General features: G+C 32.4%; 1 protein-coding gene across 9 annotated transcripts in view; it reads left to right on the top strand.

Annotated features, from left to right (window-relative positions):
* The window catches only part of USP15 (ubiquitin specific peptidase 15), a 121736-nt gene that overhangs the window by 28052 nt on the left and 77414 nt on the right, over positions 1-16270 (top strand). For 7 of the 9 annotated variants that reach the window (XM_007179732.2, XM_007179731.2, XM_057556517.1 and 4 more), the window contains exons 3-4: positions 601-731; positions 11333-11459. In XM_007179732.2, the coding sequence (XP_007179794.1) occupies positions 601-731; positions 11333-11459 (258 nt within the window). Of the gene's footprint in view, positions 1-600; positions 732-10575; positions 10644-11332; positions 11460-16270 lie in introns of those variants that run through there. The other 2 variants (XM_007179733.2, XM_057556516.1) reach the window with 2 other exon arrangements.

The raw sequence follows: 16270 nt of genomic DNA, 5'->3' as shown, positions 1-16270 counted from the left end.
CCTGTCCTATACTACATTTCTAGTTCAACTGGAATTGTGAAAATGGATCATAGAATTAGAACCATATCTGAACAACTACCTCTACTTTAGATCTGTGGAGGAATCTAGATCATAGGCCCTCTGGAGTAATGAGATGCCCTTTTGTGATTTCCATCATGGTTCCCAGCCCATGTGCTTTGGCATCATTGTTAAAGGTTATTGATTTGCTTCTGAATTTTCTTCATCAGCTAATGCTAGAACGATCACTATTACCATGTGAGGGATCTCTGATACTTAAAATATTTGGGAAACACTCTTCATTCAGATCCTTTGGCTAACAGTTACACTTTAGTATTTTTTTAAGAGCCCAATAAAAGAAAAATTATTTTTTTAAACACTGTTGATTGCCTGGTACACATTTAAACTTTGTAAAGCAACAGTTGATTTTGGAATATGTAGACTTAGATGTGAACCTCTTCAGAGCTTTCTTCAAAACTCATTATTTAAGTACCTGAATTAGTCTCCATGAGTTTAAGTAATTTTTAATGTGTACAACCAAAGTATTTAGAGATATGTAGTATTGTTTCTTTTTATGTATTGAGTTTATTTTTCCTTTTGTAGATGGTGATGCCCAGTCACTTAAGGAGCATCTTATTGATGAATTGGATTACATACTGTTGCCAACTGAGGGCTGGAATAAACTTGTCAGCTGGTACACATTGATGGAAGGTCAGGAACCAATAGCACGGAAGGTACATATTAAGAATAACTGAATAGAAATATTTTTCTTAGTTCACATTTTCTTGTTAATTTCAATGACTTATAAAGCCTCCTCGATTATCTTGGAGAAAAAGACCATCAGAATGTTACTGTACACTAACACACATAGAGGGTTTACTATAGGCTGGCCACTGTTATAAGCACATCATATACGTTATTAACTAGTTTAATCCTCATAAAAAATTCTCTGAGGTAAGTATTATCCCCATTTTATAGATGAGGAAATGAGGACAGAGGTAGAGAGGTGCAGGGTCTTTTAGAAAGCCACATGAGTTTACATACTTAAGTAGCCTGACTCTGACTTTTTTTTCTGATTAAAAAAAAAAATTTTTTTTTTAAATAATGAAGAAACTAAAAATAGAAGAAATATTTTACAGCATACAATTTTCTTAAAACTTGAAAATGCAGGTATTTTTCTTATCCCTATTTTAAGTTTTACAGTTACAGTCTAGAAAAATTAAAAATGACCCACTTTCTTTACTTTTTGGTTAACTAAAAATTCATTTATGAAAGTATCAGTATCACCATAGTAGAATAATACCAACTGCTTAAAGTAGATCTGTCAGCCTTACACAAGTATTTGATAGTGTATTTGGATGGAGCAGAATTATTTATCTGATTTTTTTTCTACATAAAAACAATTAAAAAGCCGAATTATGTAACACAAGGGTATAAACCTCTGATAGACCAGACCATATTTGGATTTATTTGGAACTGATGCTACAAAGTTAATATATTAACAGTTTGTATTTGTGTATCTATGGTTTAGGTATAGAATTGAATTTCGTTTTCTAAATAGAATGTGAATGTGCCTTTGATTTAGTTTAGTGTAGTTTAATTCTGTTCCTTAATTTCACTCAGTCTTATAGCCATTTCAAAGTTAAGATTCATATCTTCTAGGAATGCTAGCCATAAATTATATATATTTATATATATATGTAATGGCCTATCATTTTTATCTGTAATTGCTGGAGAATTGAGTGTTTTGACTATTTGAAGGATAAACTACTCAGCTGTAAAACTATGTAGAAGAAGACCTTCATTCCTGGGATAAAGGAAAATCTGTAATATGTCTGGAATATCTTCAAATGTGTTAAACTGTATTAATTCAACCTTAATGACATACTTTTTTTTTTCTTAATAAATGTAGCATATCATATAGTATAGTAAACAGGTCAACTGACAACTCCATTGGCATTTCTTCTCGAAAGAGGGCTTACTGGCATTTCTTGAAATCTGTGTCTGATAAGCAAGTTAAAGAAGATAAAGAATCATGAAGACTTCATACAGGGAGAAAGAAAAAAAGTTTAAGAAGTCTGTTAGGAGGCTATATATTTATTTTTAATAAGGTAGTTGGAATTCACTCAACTTGTAAAATAATTTTCAAACTTTAGTGTGTATAAAATTACCTAGAGTACTTATTAAAATGTGTCTTCCTCCAAAATTAAATCAGTAAGTCTGGGAATTTCCATTTTTGCTATGCTTCTGATGCCAGTGAACTCAAAGAACAGGCTCTTATGCCAGTGGAAGTTACTTAAAAGAATAGACTGGTGTTTTAGAGTCTGAAACCCAGCTTTGAATTTTACTAATCTCTGATTGCATTGAGGAATCTGGAATTGGTAATGCTACTACTGTCATGTAGAAACAAAGTTAACCATCTTCCTGGACCTCAAAGCATCACTAAACTGTCTCACTTAAAATGTCAAGACGTTCAATTTAAAACAAAAACAAAACACGTAAATGAGGAGGAAGTACAATGGGACCAAAATCCAAGAGAAACTATAGGTAATAGAAACAGACACGTGAGGAATCCAGATAATGGAATTATCAAACAGAAACCTTAAAACCCTGTGCTTCTTATGTTCAAAAAAATAAAAGATAGTTGAAAAGAAGAACCAAATATAATTCTAAAACTGAACAATAATATGAAAATCTTAAGTATTAAGGACATATTATTTGAGTGAAATACTAGACTAAAAAGAAGGAGAGAATGTGTAAACTAAATGATAACATCAATAGAAAATATATTGACCAAAGCTTAAAGACACTGAAGAATGGAAAATAAAGAAAAAAGCAGACGGGCACATGGAATACAGTGAATAAGTTTAACATACATTTAAGTGGACTCCTCAAAGGAAAGGAAAGACAGAATGGGGTAGAAGTAATACTGGAAGTAATAGCTGAGAATTTTCCAAAAATGGTGAAATATATCACGCTACACATTAAAGAAATGCTGTGAATCCCAAGCTGAAAAACATGCAAACAAAACCATACGCAATAAAACTGTTGAGAAACAAAGATATTCCTGATAGTAGTCAGAAAAAAAGATATATTACCTTCAAGGTAAGGGTAAGACAACGAAGTGATTTCTCAAGAGAAATGAATGCCAAGAAAATAATAGTGTATCTTCAACATGCTGAAAGAAAATAACTGCTAACCTTGAATTCTATGACCAAGGAAAGGATCCTTCAGAATAATGGTGACAAAAACTGTTTTCAGATAAACAAATTGATAGGATTTGTTACCAGCAGACTTGCACTAAAGGAAATACAAAACAGTCTTCAGAATGAAAAATTACTCCGTACGGAATCTTGGAGACACAGGAAAAAATGTTGACTGACAAAAGCACATACTGTGAATAGATGTTAAGGCGGGCTGTTTAAAATAGTAATAATTCCTTATGATGATGAAAATATGTATAAAATTAAAGTGCATAACAATATTAGTATATAAGTTAAGATAGTTGCCCCCAAGACAACCCCCATTATCTCCACCTCCTCATATCCACAGCCTTGGATAGTCCCCATCCACATTGTACCAGGGTCTTGGTATTGTACTGGTCTTTGTGGCCAGTGACATATAGCAGAAGTCATGGTAAAGTATATCACTTTCAAGATTAAGTTTTAGGTCAAAAGGATAAACTTACAGTTTTAAAGTAAATAAGTTATGGGGATGTATTTGTACAGCATGGTGACTATAGTTAAAAATATTATATTGCATATTTGAAAATTGCTAAGAGTTCTAGAAGATCTTAAAAGTTCTCATTACAGGAAAAAAAAGTGTAACTATGTAGGGTGATGGATGTTAACTAGACTTACTGTGGTGATCATTTCACCATATATACAAATATTGAATAGTTGTGTTATACACCTGAAACTACTGTAATGTTATATGTCAGTTGTACCTCATTTAAAAAGAAAAGATTAGATTATAAAAGACACCTTGGCTTACATCTTGGGTGCACACACCCTCTTGCTCTCTCTCATTTCTCAGTCTGGGAAATTCAACTGCACATTCAGGCAGCCTATGGAGGGGCTCACATGTTAAGGAATTGAGATCTCTGGCCAATAGAGAGGAATGGAGGCCTGCTAACAGCGATGTGAGTGAGCTTGGAAGTGAATCCTACAGTCTCATTTGAGCTTCCAGATAATTGAAGTCCCAGTCCACAGCTTGACAACAACCTCGTGAGAGACCCCACGCCAGAACAGCCCAGCTAAGCTGCTCCAGATTCTTGACCCTCAGAAACTATGTGAGATAATGTTTGCTTTGTTAAGCTGATAAACTTGGGGTAATTTATTATGCAGTAGTAGGTAGCTAATACTGATTTTGGTTCCTGGAAGTTGCATGCAACTGTAACAAAAACTTGAGATGTGGTGGTGGCTTTGGAACTGGGCAGTGGATAGAACCTGTAAGAATTTTAAGAGTATTAATGAAAGCATAAAGTGCCTTGAATAAATTGGTAGTAGAATTTTAGACTTTGAGGAGGCTGCCAGTGAGATCTTAAAGGAAGGTGAGGAAAATCTTATTGGAACCCAGTGATTTTTGTTATAAGGTGGCAGAAAGTTTAACAACGTGTCAATCTGCAGTAAACTGAAAGATAAAAAATATGTTTATGAACTAAACAATCTGCCAAAATGTTGAAAGTACTGCTGGGTTTCTTCTTGTGCTGCCTTTAGTCAGATATGAGAAAAGAGAAGCTAAAGAAAGGACTGTTAAATAAAAAAGAGCCAAGACTTGCTAGTTTTGAAAATTAGCCTCTCCAGATGACAAACAACACTAAAACTAAGAAATATTTCCAAGCAAAGATCAAACTCAAGGCACTCTCAAGAAAGCATGGTCTAAAGTTGAAGCCAAGGTTGTGACTGTAAAATTTCTTTGTTAAGACCTCAGAAAAGTTGAAGGTGGTGCCTCACAATACTCTTCAGAAAAAAGGGCCCTTTAAAGGATTTCAGGGTGTACTTTATACCACCTTTCAATATGTGGCTTCTAGGAACAGTAGGGCTTCTAAGAAGCTTTAGGGCAATGTCCCTGAGCCTTCTCAGTATAAACCCAAGGTAGAAAGGACTTAGCTAGAGGACATTTGTGGTTGTGACTTTTGCCTACTGGGTTGAACTCCAGTGAGATCCACTGGAGACGCACAGTGTTTTCAAGAACCACTGCCATCTTGGACTGCAGAGACAGTATAAAATTAAAGAGGCCTTTGCCCTTGCAGACTGCTACAAGCAGGAATCAGACTAAGAATTTACTCAACTGCAAACATGTGCTAACTTTCATGAAAAAAAGGATGACTCAGAAAACAGAAGCAAATGTTATGAAGAGTCATTTTCATGTCAAGGCAAAAGTGAGCCCTAACCAAGGAACTTTCAGTATTTATCTTTTAGTTCACAGGCCTATAGATCAAGAGGAACTATACTCGAGATACTTAAGGAACTATGCCCAAGGATCCTCATCTGTACCTTAGTCAGATATACATGACAAGTTTCTGAACTTTGAGTTGATGCTGTAATGGGATGAGACTAGTGGGGGCCTTTGCGGGGGGTGGAGTGTATTTTGCATGTTGATGGGAGGGTCTGTGACTTATTGGGTACCAGAGGTTCACTGTGGTAGACAACCTCACAGATGCTCCCAAGTTATCGCCATTTGTTATTCACACTCTTATGTAATCTACATCATACCAGAGTTGGTCTGTGTGACCAGTAAAATATGGCAGAAGTGATAGTATGTTGTTTCTGAGTTTGTAAAAGATACTGGAGTGCTCTCTGGCTCTCTCTTGGATCAGTCACTCTGAGTGAAGCCATATGCCATGCAGGCAGCCTATGGAAAGACTCACATGATGAGGAACTAAAAGTCTCTGCCAACAGCTGGAGAGGAACGGAGGCCTGCCAACAACACTTGAATGAGCTTGGAAGCAGATTTGAACAACATGATTAACCACCATGACCTAATTGACATGCGTTGCACTTAGTGCAGAATACAAAATTTTTTTAAGTGAAATTTTTACCAAAATTAACCACATGCTGGGCCAGCAAGCAAATTCCAATATATTTCTAATGATAGAAATTTTTCAGTGTATTTTCTGTCCTCAGGGGAATTTAGAAGTCTGTAACAGAAAGACAACTAGATCTCTCAGCTACCTAGAAATGGAACAATATACTTCTAAGTCATCCTTAGGTCAAAGAAGATATAAAAAGTAAAATTAGACATATTTTGAACTGAATAATAATGATACATCATAAAAGAATGACTAAAGTCATTCTTGGAAGGAACTTTATAGCTTAAATGTAAATACTGGAAAAGAGGACTGTTCTCAAGAAGAGAAGAAAAGGAAATTAAGCCTAAAAAAGAAATAATAATATGAAGTAGACATTAATAAAATAGAAAAAAAATTTTGCATTAAATGAACAAAGTTGACTCATTATAAAGAACACTGAAATAGATCAGTAAAATAAAGATGAGTCCTGGCAAGACTGATCAAGAATAAAAGGAAAATAAGCCCAAATCACCTATATTAGGAATGAAAAAGGGGACATCATAGCAGAGTCTAAAGACTTTTTTAAAAGATTAATTTTGAATAATTTTATGTAATTTAAAAATTTAGGTGAAGTGGACAGATTTCTAGAAAAATACAACAGTGTTGAAATAAGAAATAGAAAATCTCCATTGCCCTGTCTGAATAAAGAAATTAAATCATTAAATAAAAATCTTTTCACAAAGAAAACTGTAGCTCCAGAAGGCATCACCAGTAAATATTCAACCAAATATTTAATAACACAATACCAAGTAATTTAATTACACAATATTAGCAAGCCAAACCCAGCAGTATGCAAAAAGGGAGTTAAAAAATGGCCAGGCTGGATTTTTTTCAAATGCAATTTTGATTTTACTTTGAAAATCACTTATAATTTTCGTATTATGTGAGTAAAGTAGAAAAACCGTCTCAGTAGATGCAGAAAAAGCATTTGATAAAACTCAGTATCTATGTATGATTTTTTTAAGAAAAGCTAGAAATAGAAACCTATTTCAGACATACTTATTGGTAAAATATTCAAAGCTCTTCCTCTCCGATCAGGGACAAGACAAGGATAACTATATTAGAGGTCTTACTTAGCCAGTGTGGTAATGGGGAAAAGAACTCAAAGAATAAGGATTGAAAATAAAGAAATAAAATTGTAATGTTCTAGAAGACGTGATTTTATATGTTGAAAATTCCAAAAGTTGTACTAACAAACCATTAAAATCAATAATTAAGTTTCACAGGGTGGTTGGATATAAGGTAAATATAGAAAAACCAATTATTTATCAGCAGCAAATAAAGTTGAATTTTAAAATAATGTTTACAACAGATCGAAGTATGTAGAAATACACCTTACAAAATTACTTCTCTACGATGAAAATTATGAAACATTACTGAGCAAAATTAAAGAAGACCTAATGAGTTAATGGTCAGGGGGTCACCAAACTTTTTCTGTAAAAAGCCAGATAGCAAATATTTTCAGCTTTGTGGGCCAAAATGGTCACTGTGGAACTACTCATCTCTGCTGTTTTGGGTGCAAAAACAGCCATAGGTGACAGTAAATGAATGGGAATAACAGTGTTCCAATAAAATGTTATTTACAAAAATAGATGATGAGCGAGATTTAGCCTATGGATCATAGTTAGCCCACTCCTGATCTAGGTGCTGGTTAATTAATGTCTACCAACATCATAAAAAGAGGGGCAACTAGATATTATTTGCATCTTGTTTAGAATATATCTCACAATCCCTATGATGTAGTCTTACTAAAAATTGCAAGAATAAAAAGATTGATGGTGAACTTTTCAGTTAAAAGACACTTGAGACTTATCAGTCATTTGCAGTGTATGGGCTTTATTTGGATCTATATTAAAAATGGTTTTAATTTTAATTAATTTAATTTTAATGTAATGAATATTCGCTATTAAGGGATTACTTTTAATATTTTAAGTGTGATAATGTTTTTATGGTTATGTTTGAGTCCTTGTTTCTGAAGAAATATATCTTGAAATATTTGTGTAGAATATCACAAGTAGGATTTGTTTGTTATACGTTAACACCTGTGATTTCATAGTTGTGTTATACTTCTCTACTAGTCTCTCTGTCTTTACCACTGAGTGTTCTCACCCTGATTCCAGGGACTGGATCTAATTCACCTGTGTACTTCTAGCACTAAGCATAGATGCTCAGTAAGTGCTGCCAAAGTGAATGTAGCTAACTCCTCAAAAATAGTAAATGTATCTATTAGGCCCAGTGTTATCAAATTGTTTTAAAGTACTAGATTTCTTTAGAAATTACTTTCTGTTTCCAAGGGGGGAGAAGTCATATGCTGATATAAAGAGTAGACTACGTTAGGTTTATCAGGTATATTTCATAGCTTTAGTCAAAATGCTCTCTAATATTCACATCAAAATGAACAAACGGAAATTATATTTATTTTAATTTAGCATAAACTTGTATTTCCCTAACTAACTTAGTAAAAAAACTTGACCTTCATTGTGGCCATGAATTAATAGAATCCAAGCACAGATTTCAACAACATTATAATTCACTTAGGAAAAAAACACTTTAGCTGTCACCTCTAATTCTGAAACATAACTGTTATTTCTGAATATTCACCTTCCTGTCTTATTTCAAATGTATATCTTAATGGTTATAATAACTAGGTAAATCTTTGTATCCTGTTTTTTCCAAGCCTGTTTCTTCCTGTTACAGTCTTAATAGCCATCATTTTAAATGATTATTTTCAACACAAACATTTTTAATGAAGGTAGGATACTTTATATAAACAAATATAAAGGAGATGCTATATATGAACAAGTAATATACATATGATTATGACACTAATACATAAATATGCTAATTATTTTTCTCTGCTGTGATGCTGTTGTATTCAAGCTTTAATCATTCATACAGTATGGTTCTTTCAAATAAAAGTTGTTTGAGGACAAACTCATATCTTCCTTAAAAGAACTGCTTTTTAATACACTACTTTTGGAAACAGTAAAATATTTTATAAATACAGTAGTAGTATTCTGAGTAATGTTAATGAGGGTTTTAGCAATGTAAGATACTGTTGGACAAAAGAAGAAAAATGAGAAATATTCTGAATCCCAATGAAGAGTGGTTTTTGAAGTCTTGATTTTTTTTAAATTTTATTTTATTGGAGTATAGTTGATTTACAGTGTTGTGTTAGTTTTGGTTTGGTTAGTTTGAATCACATTAAAGTGATTCAGTTATACCTATACATATATCCATTCTTTTTTAGATTCTTTTCTCGTATAGGTTATCACAGAATATTAAGTAGAGTGCCCTTGTTTTAGGTCCTTGTTGGTTATCTGTCTTACATACAATAGTGAAATAGTGGACTGATGTTTTGTTTTCATTGTTGACAGTGAGTTACTGACAGTTAAATCACCAGATTCTTTCCAGGAAAATATCTATTAGTTTTATGAAGATTCTCATTTTTTAAAAAACTATGCTTACTTAGAAAATATATACCTCAATATAAATCATAATGAGGGATTTTCTTATTTTTTGTTATTTTATCCTGTTTCTTTATCCCATTACCCGCTGTATTGTTAGTCATTCCCCACCCACCCACCCCCCAGCCAATAAAATGAGGCCTGTAGTTACCTCAGTTTTGGCAACCTACCTATGATTAGTAACTAACTTGATATAATATTATTTTAGGATTCTTACTCACATATTGAGTCCCAGAACAGAAATTTCTGATTAATAAGAATATTTGATTCCTAGCTTTACAGCTTCAGGTAATCTTAGAAATGATGTAATATCCTTTGCTTCCTTTGTAACTTCAAATAAGCATAAAGCAAAATCCTTCAAATAAAGTATAAAACAAGTTTAATTAGTTCAGGGTTAAACAGTTGTATATTAGTTTGTAAAATGGGTTAAGTTAATTAACAGGGGAAGTGCTTGCTGTTGCTTGTTTTAGAAATGTGAATGTAACAAGTATAATTAGGAGAATATATGTGACAAAAGTATCATAAAAATTAGCATTGGGGGCTTCCCTGGTGGCGCAGTGGTTGAGAATCTGCCTGCCAACGCAGGGGACACGGGTTTGAGCCCTGGTCTGGGAAGATCCCACATGCCGCGGAGCGACTAGGCCCGTGAGCCACAATTGCTGAGCCTGCGCATCTGGAGCCTGTGCTCCGCAACAAGAGAGGCCAATAGTGAAAGGCCCGCGCACCGCGATGAAGAGTGGCCCCCACTTGCCACAACTAGAGAAAGCCCTCGCACAGAAACGAAGACCCAACACAGCCATAAATAAATAAATAAAAATTAAAATAAAAAAAAAATTAGCATTGGATTGGATATTTTAAATACTAGACAAACTACATTTGAACTTTTTGAGCTAAAACAATTCCCTGCAAGTGAAAGACAAATTATGAGTCCCTTATTGAATTGATGCAAAGTGTGTGAGTACAACAGTCATTTGGAGCCTCCCTTTTGCCATATTTGTCTAATGTATCACATATCAGGCCGATTACTATTTTCAGAAACAGTGTTCATGGCTGAAATCCTACAGTTAACCTTTAGAAGATCAAAAGGAAATATACTTGTTAATAAGGTGACCCTAATATATACATATTTTCTCTTTTTCTGCCTTATTGCTTGCATGTTTAGCAGCTTTTTTTTTTTTTCTTCATTTGTTGCATAGAATTACTGAGTATGCATTTAAAGGTCAAACAAAGTCATCTTAGGATGGAAAACTAACATATCAGTTACAGGGCATAGCTGAATATTTTGGCAACAGTAATTTGTAGTTATTGTTTTAAAATATTTATTTTAACATACAGAGTGATATTATAGCTGTTGCTAACAAATTGTATAAAACTTACAATTTTTAAAGGTTTTCTGCTTGAGATCAAGTACTAAAAGCTAAAAGTATGTCTATGTCTTTTATCAGAGCTGTATTTACACTTTGCATTCACTTTCTCATCATAAATACTAAATGTATTCATTATTTATAGTATACCAAATTATCTTCATAGAGTAGTAGAATGCCTTTCTAAATTGTCTGTTAATGTTTGTGTCATGATTATTCATATTCTGTTAAATATTAAAATTTCCAAAAATGTTCCTTTCTTTTTCAGCTATCCAATATCTATTATTTTATACTGATGGGTTTTAATAGTTACTAGTTTTTCACTGGAGATCTGTAGTTTTTTTCTAAAGCCTCTTTAGAGAAATGTATTGTTATTCAAAACAGTGAAATATATCAAGCTATAGCTGATACCAATTTGTTTTGTTTTTTAGGTGGTTGAACAGGGTATGTTTGTAAAGCACTGCAAAGTAGAAGTATATCTCACAGAATTGAAGCTCTGTGAAAATGGAAACATGAACAATGTTGTAACTCGAAGATTTAGCAAAGCTGACACAATAGGTAATGCAAGATCCTGTTTCTTTGTTAAACCATTACTATTAGAAATTTATTTAAAATTCTATTTGTTATATGCTACTGAGATGATAACCATTTTAAGGGTTTATCCTTAGACATTACAGATTTCCAAGCATCATACAGTATGTCTTAGCTTAGAGTTGAATTATTTATCATTTCTAGGTTTACTTTACATTATTAAATGAGTTTAATATTTGTGCCATTTTACTTTTTTAAAAAATCAAATAATTGTTTTAATTTAGCATTTGAAAATACATATCATGTTTGTAACATGACTATAAATTGAAGTAGAACTTTAAATAAAAACTTGCTTAGGTAAAACTTTGTCAGGTAATGTAATATATATATCAATAATAATAATAATAATAATTTACCATTCTTAGCATGGAAAATGACCATTTATTTTCTTTTTTCTCACAGTTTATTCTTTGGACTCTATAAATACAAAATTAAGTAGCTACTTACAGCAGCGGGCTTAGCATTAATATGACTCATTGATTTTTTTTTAAAATAATGAGTAGGTTACAGAATTATATATCAAATATAAGTGCGCCTAACTCCTTCTATGTATTTATATATCTTTATATATTTACATATCTACACATATAAATGTATATTAAAATACATGTAAATTTATAATTCTGTTTAAAAGCCACATGTTAATTTAAGAACAAGAATGTATTGAATAACAAAATAAAACTCATAGATTCAGAGAACAAATTGATGGCTGCCAGATGGGAGGGGCTTGGGGGTTGGGTGAAATTGGGTGAAGGGGATTAAGAGGTATAAACTTCCAGTAAGTCATGAGGATATAATGTACAGCATGGTGACTACAGTCAATAATATTGAATTGCAAATTTGAAAGTTGCTAAGAAAGTAAATCTTAAAAGTTCTCATCACAAGGAAAAAGTTTTTCTAACTTTGTATGGTGACAGATGGTCACTTATTGTGATCACTTAGTGATGTATACAAATATTGAACCATTCTGTCATACACCTAAAACTAATATAATGTTGTATGTCAATTATACTTCAATTTAAAAAAAGAATATATTGAATAAAATGTTTTTTAAATAAATGATCATGCATTTAATAGCAGAATTGCAGTACTTTTTGATAAGACACAACTCAAAATAAAAATTATAAAAGGTTGTTATTTTCAAATAAAGTTTTTGGAACAGAAGATTAATGGCAATAACATTGATCTTGTTGGAAAGTGTAAATGGACACTGGAGAAAGACATAACACTTAATGTAGAACTTAGAAAGAAAGAAAGATTAGAAAATTTATGAATTATAGCACCGTATAGCTTTTCTTGTTGGAACCAGTCATTAAGTACACTTTATTAAAAGTAAATAAAAATATTTCTGAATTTCTTAAGTACATTTGACTTTCACCACATAGCCATTTCACTGCAGGAAAATACTTTTAACTCATAATTTTCATGAAATAGTACCATTCTTCAATTCCTAATGCTTGGTTAATCCTAATGTTTTTGCCAAACATTATGTATGGATTTTTTATTTTCCCTCTCTTTATTTACCTAGAACATTTGTAAGTTGAGATGCAATTTCAATAAACTCACACAGTCATCTTTCTAAAATGAATGCTTAAAATGTTAGGAACTCCATATAAATGTCATTTTATTACATTATTATGGATAAAGTACTTAACTCTTGCAGTTCTAGATTTTGGGAACATATTCAGGAAAGTAAAACATTTCTGTATCCTAAGAACTGAAAGTTTTAAATGTATAAAATTACATTAATCATATTAAAATGTACACAGTAAGAATCTCTAAGAATCTGTAAGCCTGTCCAACAAGGATGACCTATTAAAATTAATTCAGAGACTAACTTCTGAAATGTTCAGCCAATTAGAATATAAACAAGCTACCTCTTAAATGCTTGATGTAGATAATGTTTTCTAGTTATTTTAAAGTTTGGTGTTTTCTAGTTAAAGTTTGGTATTAAACTTTTGGTATTAAAGTTTCTTTGTTTCTTACCTCATTTTTATAGGAAAATTATATATATATATAAATTATATGAGACAATAAGAAACTTATTTTAGAACATTAGTTCACTGAAAAATATTTTAAAACTCATTATATGAAGATCTAAGGTTTAATTTCTGAACTCAAAACAAGCATTTTGGAGTTTTTACATTAAGTACTAGGTAATAATTATCAAGGAGATAATTTGTAAAGAATCTCTGCTTCAAAAAGTTTATGATTTACATAGATGTTAATTAGCATAGTTTAAATTTACTAATACTTTAAAATGCTACATACATTGGCTATATGCCTTAAAATTGTATATGAATAAATTTTTTCATATACCTAACATTTCTTATTAGAACAGTTTTTTCAAACTGTGTTGTCTATACTTTCGTGGTCATTAAACAGTTTGTGGAGTAAAGAGAATGGAATGGAAAATATCAGAATAGAAAATATCAACATATGTGTATAGTGGGTCACAATTCCTTACTGTAGTTTTAAAAGTTTGAAAATGTATATTAGAGCAAGTTTGCTTTCTAAGCAAAAATTTTTGCAAAAATTAATCAAGTCAGGAATTTTAGAAACTTCATGGTTATGGTTATAATAGTTAGCAGTTATTGAATACTTACTATGCTTTAGGCACTTTCCAGGAAATTTCTTATTTAAACCTCAACATTACTGTACCCTCATCTTAAAGGTGATAAAGCCTAGGCTAAGAAAGGTTAAGTAACCTACATAGGTTCACCCTGGTACCAAGTGATAGAGCCAGTATTTTAACTCCTTAACCCGGCCTCTTATACCAGAGTCTCACTTCTTATTTTGCTGCCTTATACAATCTGTGCAAATGTTAATTGGGTTGATTTTGTGTTTCTTTAGGAAGTGAGTTTTGAAACAAAGAATTTGATAAGAAAGGAAATACGAAATGTATATTTTTCCCTGTGTGTTTTTTCAATCTTGATTAAAAAGGATCAAAATAGCTATGTACATGAAATATAGTATACAAATTCTGTAAACGGAATTAAGAAATATAAGCACCTGTTTTCTGTTTTTACCAAATTAATAAAAAGTTCCATTTTCAGCTAGTAATGCCTACATTGATTTATAATAAAAATGATAGTAGCCATAGGTAGGCTGTAAATAATTTACCATGTTCAGAGCCAAAATAGTTTGCCATTTTAATATTTTTCTCCCTAAATTGATATATTTGGGTATTGAACATGTATCAGTAAGAAAGATAAAACTTGTTTTTATTTTTTCTTTACAGATACCACTGAAAAATAATTTTATTATAAAATTTGAAAAATGCTTTATGTTTATAAAATTTATTAATAGAACTGCTTAACTTTCTTATTAAATGTTCCTACTAGAAATGTTTGTCACAATAGTTTTATTTCTATTATCTGTGTTAATATTTTTTTAATCTCTTTATGCTTTTCATTAACTGCCTAATAGAGTCGATTAATATACGGAAAAATATGCACATGTTCTCAATACCTTGACATTCTCAACTCCAGTGATCTTGATCTGCATCCAGCCTCAACCACCAGTTCCCATAGATAAACCCTAGGCTGTCATTATCTACAGCTGCACTTGCCAAATTTCAGTTTAAGCAAACTGCTTTCTGGCTACCACTTCCTCTGCTCCCGTTCTCTCTTGAACCCACTACATCAGACCAACCACTTCCTTGGTTCTGCTTCTGTGATGGTCTCTAATTACTTCTACATTGATACATCCAGTGGCCGAAGTCTTCCATTTCTTAACATGCCAGCAAAAATTAACATACTTATTCACTTTTCCATCTAGAAATATTTTCTCTTCACATGGCTGCCAGGGCACAAGTTCTCACTGGCTGCGTCTTCTCAGAGTCCTTTGTAAGATCCTCTTCATATTTCTGACTTCAGAACATCAGTGTGATACGCTCAGTCCTTGGATCTTCTTTCTTTTCCTTGATGATTTCCTCTAGTCCCCTGGCTTTAAATACTTTCTGTATATTGATGTCTTATATCTCCTACCCAAACTCTCCCTTAATTCCAGTTTCAACCATTCCATGTCTTCACATGTGTCTGATGAGAATCTAAAGATAACATATATGAAACTAAACTCTCTCCCTTCCCCCTAAAACCTACTACTCTGTCATTTTTCCTCAACTGAGTAATCATCACTTGCACTCTTCTAATTGCTCAGGCCAGAACGCTTGGTATCATTCTGATTCTCTTGTATTTCTCACCCTGCATATAATTTAGCAACATATCTTCTAAGCAGTGCCTTCAGAATCTATTCCCAGTCTGACCACTTAACATTGCTTCCACTGTTACCACCTTGGTTTGGATTTCTGTAGTAGCCTAGTCTCTCACCCTTGACATCCTGCAGTTTGTTTTCACTAGCAGCAAAAGTGAACATTTAAAGTGTCAATTGGATCATACCACTTCTCTGCTCAAAACTCCTAAATGACTTCCCTTCTTAATCAGATAAAATAGAATACTTTCATAACTGCCTCAGTTCTATATGATCCTACATGAGTACCTTTATGGTCTTATTTCCACCTTGCTCATTCCACTTCAGCCACATTGGTGCACCGTTCTGTTCCAAAACATGCCAAATACATTCCCATCTCAGGGCCTTTGCATTACCCTTTTCAAAACTCAATAAAGGGGGCATTTCCATATGTGTTGGTATATATTATGTATATAAATATGTATGTATTAATAGAAAAAAAATGCCTGGAAGAAGAAGTATCAAAATGTTAACAGTGGTTATCTCTAGGTGGACATTTTATTTGTACTTGTATTTTCTGAATTTTT

This window comes from Balaenoptera acutorostrata, chromosome 11 (assembly GCF_949987535.1).
Source record: "Balaenoptera acutorostrata chromosome 11, mBalAcu1.1, whole genome shotgun sequence".
Taxonomy (NCBI): domain Eukaryota; kingdom Metazoa; phylum Chordata; class Mammalia; order Artiodactyla; family Balaenopteridae; genus Balaenoptera; species Balaenoptera acutorostrata.
The sequence above is the reverse complement of the archived record's forward strand: the minus strand, read 5'-3'. Positions and strand labels throughout refer to the sequence as shown.